This window comes from Stegodyphus dumicola, chromosome 2, assembly GCF_044657685.1.
Source record: "Stegodyphus dumicola isolate Sdum_Otavi_A_Nest chromosome 2, ASM4465768v1".
Lineage (NCBI taxonomy): Eukaryota > Metazoa > Arthropoda > Arachnida > Araneae > Eresidae > Stegodyphus > Stegodyphus dumicola.
In genome coordinates this window covers 31,886,479-31,907,169 of record NC_140769.1, presented here as the reverse complement: position 1 = coordinate 31,907,169, position 20,691 = coordinate 31,886,479, and the positions used below count along the sequence as shown (strand labels likewise).

At 31.6% G+C, this 20,691-nt stretch overlaps 1 protein-coding gene across 5 annotated transcripts in view; it reads left to right on the top strand.

The window, feature by feature from the left end:
* LOC118192119 (serine/threonine-protein kinase ATR-like) overlaps nucleotides 1-20,691 on the top strand; it is a 391,326-nt gene that overhangs the window by 246,804 nt on the left and 123,831 nt on the right. For 3 of the 5 annotated variants that reach the window (XM_085810548.1, XM_085810544.1, XM_085810545.1), the window contains 8 exons: nucleotides 1,693-1,815; nucleotides 10,335-10,510; nucleotides 10,616-10,808; nucleotides 10,896-11,006; nucleotides 11,218-11,286; nucleotides 11,363-11,565; nucleotides 14,522-14,651; nucleotides 14,745-14,834. In XM_085810548.1, the coding sequence (XP_085666674.1) occupies nucleotides 1,693-1,815; nucleotides 10,335-10,510; nucleotides 10,616-10,808; nucleotides 10,896-11,006; nucleotides 11,218-11,286; nucleotides 11,363-11,565; nucleotides 14,522-14,651; nucleotides 14,745-14,834 (1,095 nt within the window). The remainder of the gene's footprint in view (nucleotides 1-1,692; nucleotides 1,816-10,334; nucleotides 10,511-10,615; nucleotides 10,809-10,895; nucleotides 11,007-11,217; nucleotides 11,287-11,362; nucleotides 11,566-14,521; nucleotides 14,652-14,744; nucleotides 14,835-20,691) is intronic. The other 2 variants (XM_085810546.1, XM_085810547.1) reach the window with 2 other exon arrangements.

Sequence of the window (20,691 nt, the reverse complement as noted above, 5' to 3'; positions counted from 1 at the left end):
GCCATGGCTTCCTTATTTTCTTTGCAGCACTGTCTGAGGCAACAGTCTTCTTGGGAGGTTTTGTGAAATAATTATTTTCACATTAAAGGGAATAAACAATTAACTCACAAGTGCACAGACACATAGATCAAAGAACACTGAGTAATCTGATGAGGGGATTCCCCAAGTCGAGCCCGATAGGAAATGGTCTGGCTCATTGCTCATATTTAGAGAAAAATTTTTTGCTCTTACTTTCCTCGTATCTCAACATTCCACTGTATATAGAACAGTCAAATTTAGCTCAAAAGTAGTCCAGGACTACATAATTAAATATTACTAGAAGCTGGCTCACTGTTCTATCGGAGCATCAGAATCAAAGTATTGGCAGCATCAGAAAGTCAAATAATTGCATCTATCAGAGCTGGCGGAAAACTAGTAAACATAGTGTGCATGCAATGCCAGAAACATGCTCTGTCTTTAAATCCAAAAGCCACAGTTTGTTTAAATACTGGCTACTCATTTGCATTCTGGTAAAAAATATGGAAAGGGGAATTTAAAGTAAAGGCTGAAATTATAAATATCTAGTTATTTAACATAAAATTCCACACATTTTTCTCCACCAGAATTTAAGTAATTGCAACAGAGTTCTTTAATGACTTTGCTCATCAAGATGCTCGATATTTGGGTTCCACATGAATTGTAGTAAATTCCCTTAACACAGTGAATCTGTATTTTCTATGGGCATTTCAAATGTAACGTAATCTACTCTCTTTTTTTAACAAATTATCAATAGTCATGAAAAATGAATCATCTACAATATCTTTAATTGAGAAATATCATGGTCTAAGCATGATGCATCAGCACTAGAAAAAGATCATGCTGCCAATTTGGTGGTATTACAAAGGTGTTGCATATTTTGCGCTGCTTCAAAGCAACCAAATGATCATCTCAGATGTCTACTGCTAACAGCTTCTGAAATTGAAGGAAGCAATCAAAAAGAAAAGGCCAGAATTGGCAAATTACGAAGGAATCATGTTCTACCACTACAATGCAAGGTCTCACATAGCTTTAGCAACATGTACGAAATTATTGGAGCTTAGTTGGGAAGTGATGTCACACCTCCCATACAGTCCCGACCTTGCATCAGCGGATTACTATTTATTTCAAAGTTTACAAAATTTCTTAAATGGTAAAAATTTCATTAATAACAATGACCTCAAACTAATAAAGCTCAGAAGTTCTATGAGCACAGAATCATTATGTTACCAGAAAAGTGGCAAAAGGTCATCAAATAGAATGGAAGATATTTGACTGATTAAAGTTCATTTTTTTAATAGAGAAAAAAATCTAGTTTTATTTCACACTAAAAAACCAAAATTACTGTCTTGCCAACCTGATAGTTAACATTTGTAAAAATATGACACATTCAAAGCTTTTCCGAGGTTTTATCAAAAATTGCCAGAGGAATAATGATTTTGATAAGAAATATTTAACAAACTCAATCTATTGTTCCTACAAATTTTAATATCTTTTCAGTTTACCTGAAGTGCTCCGTAATTTTATTTTATTACTTTGTGTAGCAAAATTGGCACAGTGGGATTTTTGAGATACAATTAAATTTATTGAGTAAAGTTTTTTTTAATATATTTTAAAGTAATGATTGCTGTATAAGTTTATGCCTTATTTAACATAAAATTCTGGAAAATATTTCAGAGTGAAAAGGAACAAGCAATATATTGTATACAAAAAGGAATTAGTGAATATTTCCCTTCAGTTGATAAGAACTATAATGGACATTCAACTCTCACAAGTGATGAACAGTTAATGTGTGCTAAGGTTTGCATTTCAGTTTTAATGAATTCATGCTTTTAGTGTAAATATTTGTTCTGTGAAATTTTTGTAAAGCTTCAAAATTGTATTTGTGTATTATATGCTTTATCAAAAAATAATTTTTAATTATTGAAAGTACAGAGTTATTATAAATGATTTATTGGATTTCAAAACACTATTTATTAAAATTATGTGCAAGAATAGTATGTGCAATAATAAATAAAAAAACTCTTGTTTTCCTCAAACACAACAAATGTTCATTGTGCGTCCCCATTGTTAACAGTACACTTCCCAGTGGTATTCAAGTTAGATTCATACCTTTTATAGCATTCCCTTGTCTATTGTCATCACATAGCAATTATGCATTCCCTGAGTCCTATGTATGTATAAAAGCACTGTTCTTAGCATATCCCCCAAAGAAGGAAATAGTTTAATATTTGATCAGGAGACTTGGAATGGGGCATATTCTACTAAACATATAGAATGAGCATAATTATAATGTGGATGTGTGTCATATCATCAACAAAACACACATGGGTGTGAAAAACATTTAGTGAATTTCCAGTTCTTTTCATGTAACGCTTGATAAACAGTATTTTTTAAAATGCTGGTTCTTTAGTGCTATTTGCAGTCTGTGAATGGGCTATATATTATTAAAAGATGGACTTTCCTAATGGTTTGTGACTCTTAGCCAACAGCAGTTAGCCAATAGGACAGTTAACCGACAAGAAATTTAACTAACACGGATATTAAACTGACAGAATGTTAGCCAACATGACATTTAGCTGACAGGGCATATAATCGACAAGAGCATTTAACTGACAATGCATACATGTAGAAAAAAATCTGATGTGTACACCACATGACTTCCTTGTACGGAATATTAAATTATATGCATTTTTTTCGTGAATTTCATTTAAATTGATTGGATTGAATAAAATCTACTTCGTCGACAGTGCATAAACCACAATAGAATAAATGCACTCTTTAAAATTCCCTATATTTGTTTACTATAACGACACTCTGAATGCACAAAATTTATATCATTTGAAGAATTATCTTATCGTTGCCACATGTTCTATTCAAATACTATAATAAAGCTAGAATGATGTATGAAGGAAATTAAACAAACAAAACAGAAAAGAAACAGTTTTTCACAGACGATTTAATATTTCTCATTCAATTAATTCAGTTCTCACTTCACGAGAAGGCAAAAATACATAAAAACTCAAAATATCTGTATTAAAAATTACGAATATATATGAAAGAAATTAAACAAACAAAACAGAAAAGAAACAGTTTTTCACAGACGATTTAATATTTCTCATTCAATTAATTCAGTTCTCACTTCACGAGAAAGCAAAAATACATAAAAACTCAAAATATCTGTATTAAAAATTACGAAGTAAATCTTAAATACTTATTTCCTCGAAAACATTCCAGAAGGGATTAAGCATGATTTAATTCGCAATAATAAATGAAGGCATTATTTTTGTTGTTGTGAAGCTTAGTCTCTCCAGATTGGCAACAAATCTACAATTCTGCTGTTTCAAATGTAAACAAAGATGTCCGCCATGTTATTTAAAACTTAACTGCACTTAAACAGCTTTTAAATTGTTGATAATTGTACAAATATTGCTCCCAGAATTACGAAAGCCATACAAACCTTAACCGGAAGATAAGAACAACATAATTCAATCATTTTTAAAGCAAAAAATGTACAATTTACAAACATATAAGAGTAAAGAAACTGAGATCACTTTTCCGAGTAACAGAGGGGATATATATATAAATATAGTATTTATATACGTTTGGTGCGGCCGATTGCAACCAAAATACGAGGTGCACATCTACATGTTATAGCAGTCCTATATACAAAATTTCAACGCTCTGAGGCTACTCGTTTTCGAGTTATGCGATATACGTACGTACGTACATACCTTCGTACAGACGCCATGAAAAATTCTCTTCAGAATTAATTTTAAAGCAGTTTTATAATTTTTTTGGAGAAAACGAGTCTTTTATTCTGTCCTTACGTACAGATATCGCGCAAAAACATCGTTAAATTGTATTCGATAGCGGTCAAAATGGATATTTTCGTTGAAATGTGCTGTCTGAAACTTTTCGCCATTACAATACTTCCTTTTTCCTTTACAAGGAAGTAAAAAAAGTGACAAAATTTTAGTAAAGTTTCTCCATATTTATCTGACAAAAGGCTATTTCCAGGGTAGACAAAAAAATTTTTTATGGACAATTACCACATTTTTGTCTTTATTTAATGCTAAAGAGTATGTAGATTTTAAAACTGCACAGAAAAGCAACCTTATTTTGATGAAGATTTTAAAATCAGTTTCAAGAGTAATTAGACATGGTATCGAAACTATTTAATATGGAAAGCAATGGTTTGAGGCAAGCAAAAACGAAGGTAATGTAATCTGTGAAGAAAAATAATAATTAAACATGGAAAAGCCAAGCTATTATATAATTTTGAACACTTTGAAAAATTAATGTCATTAACTAAAGTGTAATTTTTTTTTAATATGAAAGGGTTCAAGGAAATTCATTTCACTAATACAAAAATAAATACCTATATTTAATACATTTTATTTCTTTTAATTGATAATTTTTATAGATCGAAAATCAAAATTATGATTAAGTGTCCAGTTATGATTAGCTTCTAAAAATTTATTTCTCCTTCCAGACATATGATCCATGTCCCCTTATGAGAAATTTCAATGCTCTTTCAGTATGGGGAATATATGTCAAACCACATTGACATGATAGCCTAAAATTCAGGAAGAAGTAAAATCAAAGATGGGATCAAAAACTGAGCAACGAATTTAACTGATAAGTGAGAAAATGCCATTAAAGTTGAACTTATGGAGAATTCGAGCAATTTTATAATTGCTAGAAAGATTAAACAGTATTATATCAGTGTTGATATGATTATTTTTAATGTTGAACTGTGCTTTATGGTGACAATACATTTTACTGTATAAAGTCTTAATTTTTTTAATTAAGATTTATTTTAAGACAAATACTTTAATCAAGTTTTAAGACAAATACTTATACTTTAATCAATTAAATTTTTAACAGTAAGAATAAAATATATGTATTAAATTTATACAACCTCTATTTTTTGCAATTAATATATTTTCAATTGTTAGAAGGCTGGTAACTGCAAAATGGAGCTATGTGTTTTTTTAACAGATTGCTGTGTTACATCATCAGCAGATGAAATAAAAGCAAAACTTTTTTTTCCAAAATATTCATAATTATAATTTGAAATTCTTCAGTTTTAAACATCCAATTTCACGGTATTTCCTTTATGGTGTGTTAGATTTTTCATTTCTATCATATGCCTCATGTTTTATTAGATTCATCATGGGTAAAGCTGACCTCATATTTCAGTAAAAAACTTCATAACTTATTACTGAAAAACCTATTTACACATCTTAGGAACATTACATTTGATTACCTTATAGGCATGTCTCAATCTTTCAAACATTGTCACCATTTATTAGACAGCTTTCATTTTCAGGTAGTGGAAATAGTTAGTTTAACTTCTAATGTTTCATATGTTGATTGTAATTCTTGGTTTAGAATTGAAATTATGTACCGTAAATCTATTTCTGTGTCTTTGCTTCTCCATGCAAAATCATGTCACTCTCCCAACTAAATATCTGCTTTCTACCGTTATGCATATCATCAAAATTTGCTTTTCAGAGTACTTGCTTTTTAAGAAATTAATTATTTGAAATCAGTTTCCATTCTTCCACAGACAGTGATGAGGCCTTTCGAAAATGTTCCTCTTGTTATCATAAATGACCTTTAGCTATTAAAAATTGTCCAAACAATTATGTCATTATAACATTTCATCTTTCTTTTAGTTACAAAATTGCTTGAATTCTCCCCAAAGTCACTTTTCAGGTAATGTTTGCTATCATCAATAAACTTGTTCAATTCTTAAAGATTCCATCCCTGATTTTAAACCTTGTGGAATTTTAACTTAATAGGATTTATCATGTATCTTGTAGAATTTTAGCTTAACACATTTTGTGATGTCAGTGTGGTTTGATATATATCTACCTGACTGAAAGAGCATTGAAACTTCTGGTCAAGGAACATGAATAATATCTATGCAAAGAAGAAATAAACAAAATTTTGTTAACTAATCACAATTGGACACTTATCAGGTCAGTCCATAAGTTTGTGCGCATTAAGAGTAATTAAATGTAATATATATCAAAACTGAGCATTTTGAACTAATAAATCTAAAACTGTATAAAGTCTTAATTTTTTTAATTAAAATTTAGTTTTAATTTAATTAATCTTAATTTAAAAAATTTTAATTAAGATTTACAGGGAATTCACTATGACACTTTTACTAAAACAATACAATTTTGAACCTGTTGAAACTTGTCATCGTTTGACTAACATACAAGGTGTGGCTATTAATTTCCAAGATTGTTCTAATAACACCAGAACAGATGATGTGAAAAACGTAACCTTTTAATATGTTTCAAAGTAATCCCCATCTGCCGTAAATACACTTCTGTGCTCAGCTGTATAAGTTGTAGAAACAACTTTTAAAGTCCTCTTTCAGAAGGCTCTTCAATGTTGATGTTCAATGTCACTTTCTTCTTGATGTCTTCAACATCCACAAAGCGTGCTCCTTTGATCACAGTTTTGAGTTTGGGAAACAAAAAAAAATCTGCGGGGGCCAAGTCAGGAGAATATGATGGATGATGCAGCTCTACGACCTCATGCTTAGCCAAAAACCTCTTTACTGGCAACGTAATGTGGAGGCGGGCGTTGTTCATGCAACAGAAACCAACTCCTATTCTGTTGAAAGCGGGGACGTACTCTGTGAATTCTTTGTCGGAGTCAGGCAATAACTTCTGCGTAAAACTGTCCTGTAACAGTAGTGCCTGGTGGGAGAAATTCATAATGAATAAGTCCTTCACTATTGAAGAAAGCGATTAACATGACTTTGATTTTTGAAATCGAAATTTTTTCTGTTTAGAGGAGCTGGGAGACCACCATTCTGTGCTCTGTCTCTTGGTTTCAGGGCTGTATTGATAGCCCCATTATTCTTCACCCGTCACTATTGAATCCAGGAAAGCAGGGCCAGCTTTAGTTAGCATTGTCAATGAGTTCACCACATGTGTCCATTCTGACTTGCTTCTGATCATCCAATAAACAGTGCGGTACAAATCTGAAACACTCCTTACATTTCCCTAGGTCTTGTGTCAGAATTTGGTGAACCACCTCTTTGTCGATGTTGAGTTCACTGGCCAGCATTCGAATAGTCAGTCGCCAATCTGCTGCTATAAGCTTGCAAACTTTGTCAATTGTTTCAGGCGTATGCAGGGAAATTGGCCTTCTGGTGTGGGCATCATCTTCAACACTTTCACGGCCGTCCCGAAAACGTCCATACCATTCAATTATGCGAGAACAAGATAATACTTGCTCACTATATACTTACTTCTACATTGCATGTGTTCCTGTTACACTTTTTCCCAGTTTAAAGCAGAATTTGTTGTTCACCCTTTGTTCCATTTGAGCACTTCCACAACACCACTTTGCCACTTTGACAACAATACTTCATCAGATACGTTTCTAAGCGTCTTTCCCAGCCAAGCTCGTGTCTACAACTGATGCACGCTACGGGGAGCATGTGCAGATGTACTACTTTCCAGATACCAGCAGCGCCTCTCTAGGGTGAGTGATCAGTTTCATGCTGTGACATCAGTCTTGGATATTAATAGCCACACCTTGTATTATTCAGTTCATCGCCAACTTTCGTAAATATTGAATGCATTTTAGTACTCGTAGAAGATGAATATAGATAATCAGTACGAACGTGCTGTGCTACATTTTTTATTTTCGTGTGGTGAATCTGCCAGGTTTGCAGTGATAAAAATTAATAGTGTACGTGGTGAACACCCTATTAGTGTAAGGTCTGCCCAGAAATGGTTTTAAAAATTTTAAGTTGGAAAAAGCAGCATTGATGATGAAACCCCGTTCAGGACATTTTGAACTGTTAGAACCAAATCAAATGATTAATTCAGAAGTTTATAATGAACAACTTTGCCGTCTAAACTCAGAGTTGATCAAAAAATGCCTACAATTAGTGAATATCAAGAAAGTGTTGTTTCGTTGTGATAACACTAGACCGCATACGGCTCGAACAACGCTGCAAAAAATTAGTGAATTTAATTGGAAGCTTTTGCCGCATCCTGCTTACTCCCCAGATATTGCCTAAAGTGATTTTTACATATTTTGTGCTTTACAAAATTTTTTACTGGCGAAAAAATATTAAATTCTAAACGTGATGTACACAATGACCTTTCAAGTTTTTTAGCATCAAAACCATAGTCTTTCTACAGCAATGGCATAAAAAAGCTGCCTGTAATACGGCGAGACATTGTATATAATGGAGGAGAATATATAATTGATTATAATGTTAAATTGTGTTTTTTTATACTATTTAAAAATTTACCGAAAAATGCACTGAATTTAAAGACTGACCCAATAATAAGAATTTTCACCTTTGATCTACTAAAACTATTTGTAAACCTTCTTCAGTTAGTAAGTTTAATTAAGACACAATAATACGTCGAATAAATACTAATTCAGAAGTCAAACCACAAAAATCAGCAAACCGCAAATGAAAAATCAATTTTTCATTTGCGGTTTTGCAGCTGAGGATGGTGGTTCAGTAAAACCATCGAAACTAGTCCTGTGAAAATTTTGAAAATATAACGCTGATTTTTGTTGTTTGACTTCTGAATTAGTATAGTTTATTTGAACCTTTCTACATCAATGAAAATCCTTCTTCTTTAGTTAATGACGTTAATTTTCCAGTGCTTTCAAATTTCTAATATCTTAGTTTTTTTCACTTTCATTACTATTATCCTCAACAGATTGCATTTGCTTTTGTTTTGCCACACTCATTTCTCTCCATATAAAATCGTTTTGCTCCTATGTTTAATTACTCTCGAAATTGATTTCAAAATCTGTCCAATTTTAAACTCTCTCTTAAAAACTCTTTAGTATTAAATAAAAATAAAACTATATTACTTAACCATAAACGTTCTTGTTGTGTGCTCTGGGAATAGCCTTTTGTCAGATAAATGCATGGAAATTTTACTAAAACATTGTCATGTGTTTTTATCTGCATGTACGCATTGTCAGATAAACATACTGTTTGTTAAATGTATCAGCTGAAAGTGTTGTCAGTTAATTGTTCTGTTGGATAGATATCCATGTCGGCTAATAATAATTAGTCCTGTCCCTGTTAGCTAAGTGTCCTGTCAGCTAAATGTCCATGTTGGCTGAAGGACCTGTCGGCTGAGTGTCTCTTTGGCTAAATGTCCACGACTGCTTCCCCAAGAGAGATATTATCTATACAATATCAGACTATTATCCTGCTGCAAAGAGCCACTCAGAATGACTGGGTATCATAGGTAGTACTCTCCAAACCGTAGCATAAGTTCCAACAAATTAGGTGGCATAAGCAGCATTAGCTAGACCTTCTCCATTTATGAAACCCTGGCCATCAAAACCAAGCGAAAACTATGATTCATTCATTCATAATATACAATAAAGTTGCAACTCATTGTTTTTCAAGTTCAATAGTGACAACATCGGAATGAGCTTTAATGTTTGTGTCCTGGATTTAGTAATAAATATTACAATGTGTGCTTACAGTGAAGTCTAGCCTCTGCCATTCTTCTCACATAAGTGCACATTAGTACATGTAGAACTCTAATTATTACATGATCCTTTCGAGAGTGTGCTGTTCTAGGTATATCATTGCTGTCATGACAGCTATTGATGCCTTATTTAAATTGTTTGTAAGAGCATCTTTCAGCTATATCATGACTTTGGCCTTTGTGCTGTTTATCAGTTCTGCCAACCTAGTTCCCTGAAAGCACTGATGCAACCTCTGTTAAATTTTTGCAGTTTGTTGTATCATCATTGGATGGACCTTCGACACATTTGCTAAAATAGGCAACACTGCCCTATAAACTATCTAGATTGATGCAATAGCAGAGAAATTTACTTTGGGATCTGAGGTATTCTTCCTTGGAATTCCATTCATCGCAGAACCTTAAGCAATACCTAATGTCTATTTTGATACAACCTGTACTTTGTTTCTGTACCTGTGTACTTTGGGGTATGCATTTCTGATATGTTTTAAATCCATTCTTTGTTTTTTTGGCTGTGCATTTCCTATTATTTGCATCCTGTAAGTTTAGTCAGTTTACCCTTAGCAAATATATATATATATATATTTGTAAAAATGTGATTGGCAAAATTATCATCTATCTTGATGTTTTTCTAAAGAAAGACATCTTTCTTTCTTTAGAAAAACATCAAGGTTTGAATAAGTAATTTTTTTGTACTTTGAAAATACTTAGAAATATATTTTTAATTTATGTGCCCTTTTTTTTAAGTAATAATTATGTTAGCTTATTTGCATCTTTCATGTGTATTGATTAGTATTTCATTTGCAGGCCAAACTGATTTTAGCTATTTACAGTGAAGAATCTTCAATAGTAGATAGCAACAGTTTAATTGATATGTATAAAGAAGTTATAGTTTTACAACCCAACTGGGAAGCAAGTCATTTTCATTTAGCAAAATATTATGATAAAATGCTGAACTCTACTGAAGAATTAGCTATGAAATCGTAATAAATTCTTTTTTTATTAAAAATTGTTTTTAAATGCATATTTTATCTTTAGTTTATATTTGTCATTTCTTTTCATGCATTGTTTCTTTCTTTTTTTAATAGAGAAATTATGGTTAAAGTAGTGAGGAATTTTGGTAATTCTCTAAAACATGGTTGTAAAAATGTGTATCATTCATTGCCAAGACTTTTGGACATTTGGTTTGATTTAGGAACTATACATTCTCATGATACAACAAAAAAATTCAGTAATGTATGGAAGTCAGTTTCATCTAATCTAGAGAAAATCACTTGCATGGTACTTATTTTATTTTTAGTTTAATGATTCAATGTATTGTTTCTAAAAAATACGAACCATCATACTTTGACAATGCATAATTTGCAGATAGTTCAAGATTTATATGATAATATTCCTCTTTATTTGTTCCTGACTGCTTTTCCTCAACTGATTTCAAGAATTTGCCATTCACATCCAAATATATCAGTTTCCCTACAAGTAAGCACTGCTTCTGTTTTCCCCCCCCCTTCTTGTGTTATTCAACAACTGTATTTTATTTGATGTGTTCAGATAATAGAATTATAAATTGTAATTATTGTCCTCCCCCCCCAATGTGTTAAAATTAGTTTGATATTTAGCTATTTACTCTTTAAAATTCTATTCTTATTCCTATTGAAAATTATAATTATTCTATGCTTAATCTTATTAGAAATTAATTTCAAGACTTCTGGCATCATACTGTCAACAATCAATGTGGATGATGATGGCTGTTTCAAAGGTTAGTGTTTTTTTGCAACTGTATTCTATCTTGTAGAGTTAAATAGTAGTTAAATATTTCTGTATCTCAATTTCAGTCATCATATCCTACAAGGAGCAGGCGCTGTAAGCAAATATTCCAAGAAGCTGTCTTATTGAATCCTAGTCTTGGAAAATTTATAAGTGACACTACTCGATTAGCAGACAAGTTTATCGAACTGAGCAACAAAAATGTTGGTGATTCTAATGTCTTAAGCATTAGTGATAATTTCCCAAGTCTTCTGAAGTTGTTAGATGAAAAGTATGTCATTTCATTCTTTTTCAGTCTAATATTAATTTATTGTTACTTTTGCCAGTCAAATGATTATCTATTTTTCTTGAAATTTAACATTACTAAAGTGTCAGTTCTAATTTATAGTACAGTACAAAGTCTGAAATCTGGACATTCATTATCCGGAATGATCTAAAATCCAGACCTCAAAGCCACGCAAAAAATTTTTTTGTATGCTTTACACATGCGCATTTGATTTTTCCTTCCATAATAAAACGTGTGGAGATTTTCACTTAAAAATTCCGATTCTTAATTTCACTTACTTAGGCACTAAATATACATCGTTATGAAAAAACAATCATGTAAGCATAAATTTGTGAGATTAATAATTTGGCTCCGCAGCTGAGTGTTTGCTTGGCATTTCATCTCAAACCGAAACATTTACCTATTTTATATCCCTGATGCCGACCTGGCAAGTCATTATTTATTATATTTTGCTTTCATCACTGCATATATGTGTATGATACATTTACCTATTTTATATCCCTGATGCCGACCTGGCAAGTCATTATTTATTATATTTTGCTTTCATCACTGCATATATGTGTATGATACTCATATGCTCATATCCCGTCATACTTAAGCACAATATCTTGCACTCTGTTTTTTTAATCTACATAAATTATTGAAATTGTATATTTTTTAATAATAAGACTGTATCCAAACAAATAATTTGCATAAAAATTTGATTTTGATGCTTAAAAGTATGTATATAGCAATTTATGTATGTAACATTGTAAATAAAATTGTGACTGTTTAAGATAGTTGAAATGATTCAAAACTGAGTAAATATTCAAAAAATTTATGTTTTAGTAAATTTGCTATCTGTGACAATTTAGTTAGCACAAAAAAGCATAATACTTCATTTTATAAATTTTGTAGATGAAAAGTTAATTGTAGCTACATGTGTACCCGTTACATAGTGCTTCTTCTGTAACAAAACATGCTATATCTCATTATAATAAATTTATAATGTGGCTGGCAACTTTATCAACCATTATCTAAAGATGAACTAAAAAACTGAATAGATGATATAAAACATTAGAAAATGTTGAGTACATACCAGTAGATACACTAACACTTTTAACAGTAAGACGCTTTTAACCATAATTTATCATTTGTTTTGAACCAATGTATTCAAGTGACGTTATATTTTAAAATTAGATGATAATAGTTCTGTTAACCATTTGAGTGCCACGTGTCTTTGCTGTTTTCCCGTCAAAAAGTGCCAAGGAGCGCTATTGCACTGTTTACTGCTCTTATATGATAAGTTGTAATTCTTTCAATTCAGTGTTGTTCTGACATCATTTTGTCTTTTCTGACAGATATCAGCATCTTTAAATAATATATAAATATTGCAGCTTCATAGCCTAGAGTGCTGGCACTTTTCAAGTGACACAGAAGAAGTGCAAAATCGTTCCTTGGAACTCAAACGGTTAACATCCAAAAAATTAATTTAATGGCCAAGTCTTATAACTAGTGGAAAACAGTTTACAGGCAAGGTTATAGTTTTCTGTTTCAACAATATTGTCAGTTGTATGAGGGATAATGAGCTTCATCTATTCATTAAATTTACGACATTTAGTAGCTACTGTCTTTAATTCACTAAAAGGTTCATAGTACAAATGTCTCTCCTTTTGCAAAATATAGGACAGTGACTTCATGAAAGTTTTGAATATATATAGAAAGATATATGAAGAGGCTTAATCATAATGCTTTGCAGAGACTGCTAATCAGAATGCTATTTCAAATAAAGCTTCATCATAATTCACTGTTTCCATATCCTTATATAAAATGTCTGTTTCATCTGCAGCTCCTATCTATGCAGCTATGAACTAAATTATCATCACCTGTATGTATATATATATGTACGTTAAACAACCCATGTTATATAGGTATTGAATGAAGTGCTGATTTATTGTTTATTTTATTTATTATTATTGATTTATTATTATTGATTTACAGTTCATTTTCAAGGATTTTTACAGCATGCAAAGAACTAATTGTTTCAACTTGCTTAATCATTATCATCATTATTCTTCCAGTGGCCACTAGTCTTTTACTAAATCTTGTATGCTTAAATTGCTAGAAATATCACAAATATATGTATTTTTGCTTTGATTTAAGGTAGTAATCTGATCACTGCTTTTTCATCTGGCAAAAGCAGCATGGTGTCTGCTACATTAGCTTTTCTTTTTCTTCCCCCCCCCCAATTTCCCTTTTTAATTCTTTTTGGTAACAGCCACTTTTGTAGTGCTTATCCTGTTTTTGGTAAAGAACATAATTGTAACTAAAAATTGCACAGATTAAAATTTTAAAAGAAAAACAGATATATAGTTTTATATATTTCCATGCTAATCAGAGTATTATGCATAATAAGTACACTAAAATACATATTTTAAATGTATACTTAATTATAAAGTATCCTTTCTTGGTAAAGTTATTGTAACGAGACAGAACTTTTATATTTTAAGTATCTTTGTATTTTTAGTTTATTTCTGTGTTGAAAAACTCTAGGAAACACAATAATTATGTTGCATTTGCAAAAAATAAAAGAAAAAGAAAAAAAAAATCAGTATTGTGGGAAAAGAATTTTAGATAGTTGACGTTTAATCTGATGTGTCACAGATAAGTAGGAGCTAATTACGATTTTTGCTCTAACCATTTGTAAAAGGATTATTCCTATTGACTTATTCTAGATTTTATTGTAGTCATGTTTTACTATTCACATTTCAAGCAGCATGGTTATTTTTCCTTAGTCACTTTAGTAAAAATAAATATTCTGCAGGTAATCCAAGCCAAATGAATGATTAATATTCCATTTCTTTGATAGAACTGAAAAGGGAAGAGATATTGTTAGTGAAATTATAATGCTTTATTTAATGGATATACATTTGTAATAAATCAATTTGTTATGGTTCCGTAGGCATTTTAGCAAGATCATGCTACCTTCACAAACACAAATGATTGTGACACTTCCTAATGGATATTTAAGCATACCAGAGCATAATCCATTTCCATTTACTCCTGTGTATATTCGTGGGTTTGCCGATACAGTAAGTAATAATCTGATTACCTTTTAATCCCTCATTTTTTCCAAAAAAACTATGTTAAATTGTTCATGGTTTAACTGTTATTCTTTGTCTCAGGTTGAAGTTTTCCCATCTTTGCAAAAACCAAAAAAACTTATTGTTCAAGGAAGTGATGGGAAATTATATCCCATTATGTGCAAACCTAAGGTGAATATTTTTTATGTAATTTTAAAAATATTTGACAAAAAATTGATTTTAATTTTAGCATAAAATCATGCTCAATGAATGTTTGGTCTTGTAATTAAATTCCATACTTGAAAATGCTGTAATAATGCTTTTTCGTGAATTTATAATTCACTATACTTTTTCATCATTCTTCTTGTATACTTGTATATATGCATAGCGCATTTAATTTAAAAGCCAAAGTTTTATTCTTCCAGATGAAAGCATTTTAATAAAAAATAAATGAAGAATGTAGTGTTTTAAATATCTTTTTTTCTTCCTTGGGTATTCATCAAATTCTATCACCAATCCTGGACAGTAAAAAATTATATAAAATTCTTGTGGATAAAATGAAAATATGCTATAAGCATTTCTTATTCTTTTTGCCACTGTGAAGTAAAAGACTAATTACTTAGACTGTTTGCTAGAACTAATCATTCAATTGTAACTGCAATGGAGATTCAATTATTCATCACCCAGAGGTTAAAACCTTTAATTTTCATTATCCACTGACCACTAAGACAATATGATGAACAGAAAGAAACTATCATAATTGTAAATCTAAAATACTGTTTTAAAAAATATATTATTGTACTGCAAGGAGGGAAAATTCTATTGAAAATTTTTGCATAAGTTTGATAATCAGAATTTATTCTGATTATTTGTAAAATTTCGTGAAATTTATATTAAATTCATTATGAGTAATGTACTGAACAAATACATGAAACTTAACGGAAGACTTTTTCTGTATATGATAGGTAATAAGAAATGAACTCATTTAACCTGTTCACGACGGGCAAGCGTTCTCTTGGGACGGCGCATTAACCGGATACGTCATCTTGTGGGGACGGGCAATTCGCACTGCTAAGCCTAACTTTGTAAACAAATTCGTATAAATTAAATTTGTCATCCAATTGTTCCAATTTTTGGTACATTATGAGAAGAACATTTAGGTAGTTGTCAGAAATAATTTTAAATCTTTATTGTTATATTTTCCTTAAAAATTTTATAAAATACTCATTCTAGAGTAATATAATTTTTCCTTTACCCTACAATTAAATATATATGGAAAAAAATCCAAACAATCTCAGATTTTATTTAACACAACACATAATTAAAATTTAAAAATATTAAATCTGTCTTTCATAAAAATTCAATGTGAAAACAACGAAAAGGAAGCAATATTTCAAAAAAGAGACAGTGCATGATATTCTTTGAAACATGGGTGTACGCAAAGTCCAACGTTGCATATTGCACAGGACTAGAATATCAGTAAATTTGACTCATTTAGCATTTGTGTCTTCTACGATCAGATAGCGCTTTCATTTTGCCATTAAAAAAATATAACACCAGCAATGGAACATTTAAAAAAAAAAAAAAAAAAACTTTTGCTAAGCTATGCAAAATATTCGTCTCAACACCGGAAAAATCTAACAGTAATAAAAATGTCTTTAATGATAGAACATCTACTCCACTATACGGGGATAAAAAAATAAAATAAATTAAATTAATTAAATTAAGAAGTATTCCTGAGCATCCAGAACATGTTCATTTGTTTATATAAAATGACGCAGTAAGGGCCATCACGTTACTCAACACCTACGAATTAGCATTTGTGTATATTCTTCTATGTTCAAATACCTATATCGCAAAAATAAAAATAAAAAGTACCTCAAAAGCATCGAAAACATGTGCATTTGGCATTCGTTTATATCAAATGACACAGCTAAAGAGACATTACATTGTTCAACACCCACCCACGAATCTCCCTTTCAATCCAAAACAAAATACCAAAAATAAAAAACATTGCATAGGAATGAAGGTACACATAACTTAACTTTCAATATATTTCCCCATAACAGACATACAGCTACATCTAGTGGCAACAAAAAATACTAATTAAACGTTCTAACTAAAAAGTCATACGTGGTACACCCGGCCATACAGTGAATTAAATGGCGATTCAAATGTGACACAACCGGCCGTCAGGTAATGTTCACTGCTGATGCATATATGACACGCCCGTACTGAATGGGTTAGCATGATGCCAGTGAATTATGTTAAAGATATTTATTGTTTAATATGTTGTCACCAGAGATTTGGGGCTGTAGGCTATTTTGAATTTATTTTAAAAATTGTATTTTCTCTGCTCAGTATAATAAGCAAACTAAGATGCAATAATGTAACTAATTTTCAAGTTCAGTCGTCTACTCAATTTCATTTTTCTGTGTCCTGTACAGTTCTACAATGCTAAAAATGAACTGTTGTATCAGTTTTCATATTTGGTCATAATGGTGGCAAGAATTTTTTTATCCATCATGACACTGAACGATTGAGAGATAATTAACTGATTTTTCAGTTGATTTTTTCTTTATACTCCATAGAGTATCATATTAGAAATGGGCCTATTGACTGACTACCTATATTTGGTGCTAACTGCATTTGGATATCATGACATTCATCAACTGAAAAATAATCTTTCCATTGCACATTACTTTTAAGAAAACCCAGATTTAATTATGTGGTTCTGTAATGTGCCACATATTAACAAATTGTTGATTTTTTTTCTTTTAAAACAACTATTATCTTCCTCCAAGTCATCTGACTCCATCTTCCAACCATAATGCAGAGATTTGTTTCTTTTTAAGTTATTCTGCCCATAGACTGTTAAAATTTGCCAGAGAGACTTTCATTTTTTCTTATCAAACTAATTACTGCTCATGGCTATTGCTTTCTCATTAAAAACAAATGTTTATACTCTAGGATATGCTTTCATTTTCCGAGGAACCCAATTTGTGATCCAGCTTTCATCTGAGGTGTCATAAAAGAGTATGTTAATGGGGATTTTTAAATGCCATCTGAATGCACAATAAAGACATGGCAAATATTTTTCAGTCATTAAATCATATAAAAGTCTGATAATGTTTTTTTGAAAAACTTCTGTTGAAGAAAAATAAAAATATATAATTAAAGCATCTAAATAAGTATATATGATGGTTTAACAAGACTTTCACTCAATAATATTAAAGCTTTAGTTCATGAGTGAAGGTATTTATTGAAAAACGTATAAATTATACTTTAATACATTTAAAATGAAACTTTGTAAGGCTTATGTTAATTTTATTAACAGTTAAATTTTGAGTTAAACTTCCTTTCCTATCACTTCTTAATTTCAACTTACCACTTCCGGCCAGGACCTAGTTTTAGAATCACGTCTGAATGCTAATGAGGAAGAGTGGTATTTAACTGTGAAGTTCTACTGTCTTAGTGAGAGAAATACCAGATGTTCTGGCTAGCACGCGTCCTTTTTTTTAGGCTACTCTCTCTTAAGCTATTATTACGCTCGGCCGTACTTTTGGTTCTTAATAGCTTCGCAGTCAATTAGCGTTAAGGTGCCAACTCTATTAGAATCTTGATAGTTTCAGCTATATCTCTTTAGTTAAGATTAGTTTAGTTTAATTCGTAGTTTCTTAAGTTCAAACCTGAGTGTTGGCTTTATTGTACAACTCCAAAACAGAGTTCTGTTAAACCTTATTTGAATAATAAAGGATTTATTTACTGTCTCACAAACTCAAGCGATTATTCATTTACTAGTTCTTAAGATTCTTCACATCCAACTGTAACTTAGAATTAAACAGTGGGGAATCCTACAACTTTTAAAGCTTGCCTTCCAAAATTAAAGTGTTTAGTAATTGATTTGCCTTCTTAGGCACATAAATTTCTTGCTCACTATTACCGTAATTTACGGAAGAAAGGCCACGTCAGCATAAACGCCGCACTCGAGAAAAATGGCAGGAAAAAAATTAAAATTACACAGAAATGCCGCATCAGCGTAAACGCCGCAATAGATTAAATTGCCGTGACATCGTCGTGGGCCGTATAGATGCAAAAACTCAACGTAAGGCCTCATATATGAAATACCAGTTAAGAAAAATGCATGAAATGAAACCATAACTCAAAAATAAATTAAAGGTAAGAAATGTGGAAAATATATTTATCTTCACGTATATACTTATGTTTACCCACTAAAGAAGTCCATATTTGTAATACTCAGACTATATTATAAAAAATGTTGCAACAACGAAATATTAAATTTGGATGACAAAAGGAAATTTTAAATTTTACTTACGAATTACAGCAAACTATACATCATATGAAGCCATCAAAATCTGATTCTTCACTATATGAATTAAAAAGATTTAGTAAATCCTGATCTAAGTCTTCCAGATCGTCACATTCATCCTCTTGGTTTACAGTCTCTTTATCTAAGGATATAATTTCAGCTTCTTTGAACCCTGCTATTATTGAGGATGTTTCTACCAATTTCCACGCACTTCCTACCCACTTTGCAATTTCTTCATAAGATGCTCTACGCATTTTACCTCTTTTGGTTTACGTATGCAATCCTTCACTCATCCAACACTCCCACCGCTTTCGGACTTCAGCTTTGAAGGATTTATTACCTGACAAATATAATGGTTGTAAGATTTTTGTCAAACCACCAGGAATTATTGCTTCGGTCGTAGACAATTTTTGACATCCGGTTTTCACTGACTCAAAGAAATGAGCACGCATGGAATCCATTATGAATAACCCTTTTGGTTGGAAAAAAGATCCCATACGACACTGCCAAACTTTTTGTAGCCACTCGTGCATGATTAAATAATTATGTCATTAGGAAAATCTCCCTTCGGAATAGTCTTTCGTTTAAAAATGATCATCATTTTAGCTTGCCACCGTTTGCAGCACAAGCTAACACACATGTAAATGACGTTCTTTCATGCCCCGTCATAAATACAGATACAGTTTTTGCACCAGTTTCATCAACAGTTCTGTTTGCAGGAGAGTCGAAAGCTAACGGCGTTTCATCCATATTTATTATCTGCGTTCGAAGAAGTTTTTTTTTTTTTTTTTTTTTTTTTTTTTTTTGTCAATAATAGCTGTCACATATTTTAGAAAAGATGACCTTTTTATCCTGTCAGTCCATTGGTAATTGTTGCCCGACTGTTGTTCTAGTACGCAGAGAAATATTTTTTTTCATAAATCTGCTACACCTCCTTTGAAATCATTTATGTTCATTCGTTTTGCTATAAATATTGTTTGTAAGCGAATTTTTACAATCGAAATTGCCATTCCCTTTCCTCGTTGCTCCTTTATCCATTTTGCAAGGTCGTCCTCTAGATTTGCCCACCTTACAGTACCACTTCTTTTGTCTCGTTTCTGTTGTGGCATATTTTTAAGAAGTTCTTTTTCAGTTCTGTTGTCCACGAATACATCTGTTGTCCACTTCAAACTTTTGAGCTGCTGCTCGATTTCCAGTTTGTTCAGCACGTGAAATTACATTAAGCTTAAAACCAGCAGTATAGTTTCTGTGCTGTTTAGGGACATTTTCAAAAATTTTCCACTCCCTTCTTAAAAACTATCCAACAAGTACTTGTACCCAAACTGATGGGATCTTTATCTGGCAGAATGCCAAGAAAAATCCATTCATGCTGAAGGGGAAATATGTCAGAGTTCGTTATTGCGAGGCAGGTGGAGTCGTGTCCGCCTTTGAAAAAAATTGCAGAAAAGGCAGGGGTGGGGAGAGGATGGGTCCTGGAAGATTCATCGAATGACAGAGGAGAGAGACTATTCAAACTGATGAGAATGTTGATTTGAAAGGGGGAAGAATGATATTGTTCTGAGATCTTGTTTAGGGTGAATAAGGCATGTAGGTTCGTTCAAAGGAAAGAATGTAAACAAAATAACGTTCGCAAAAAGTAAGTGAATGGTCTTTTGTGTGGGAACAGCACCAGTCTATGCACAATGACAAGGCTATCCAAACTATTTACAATGACCATCA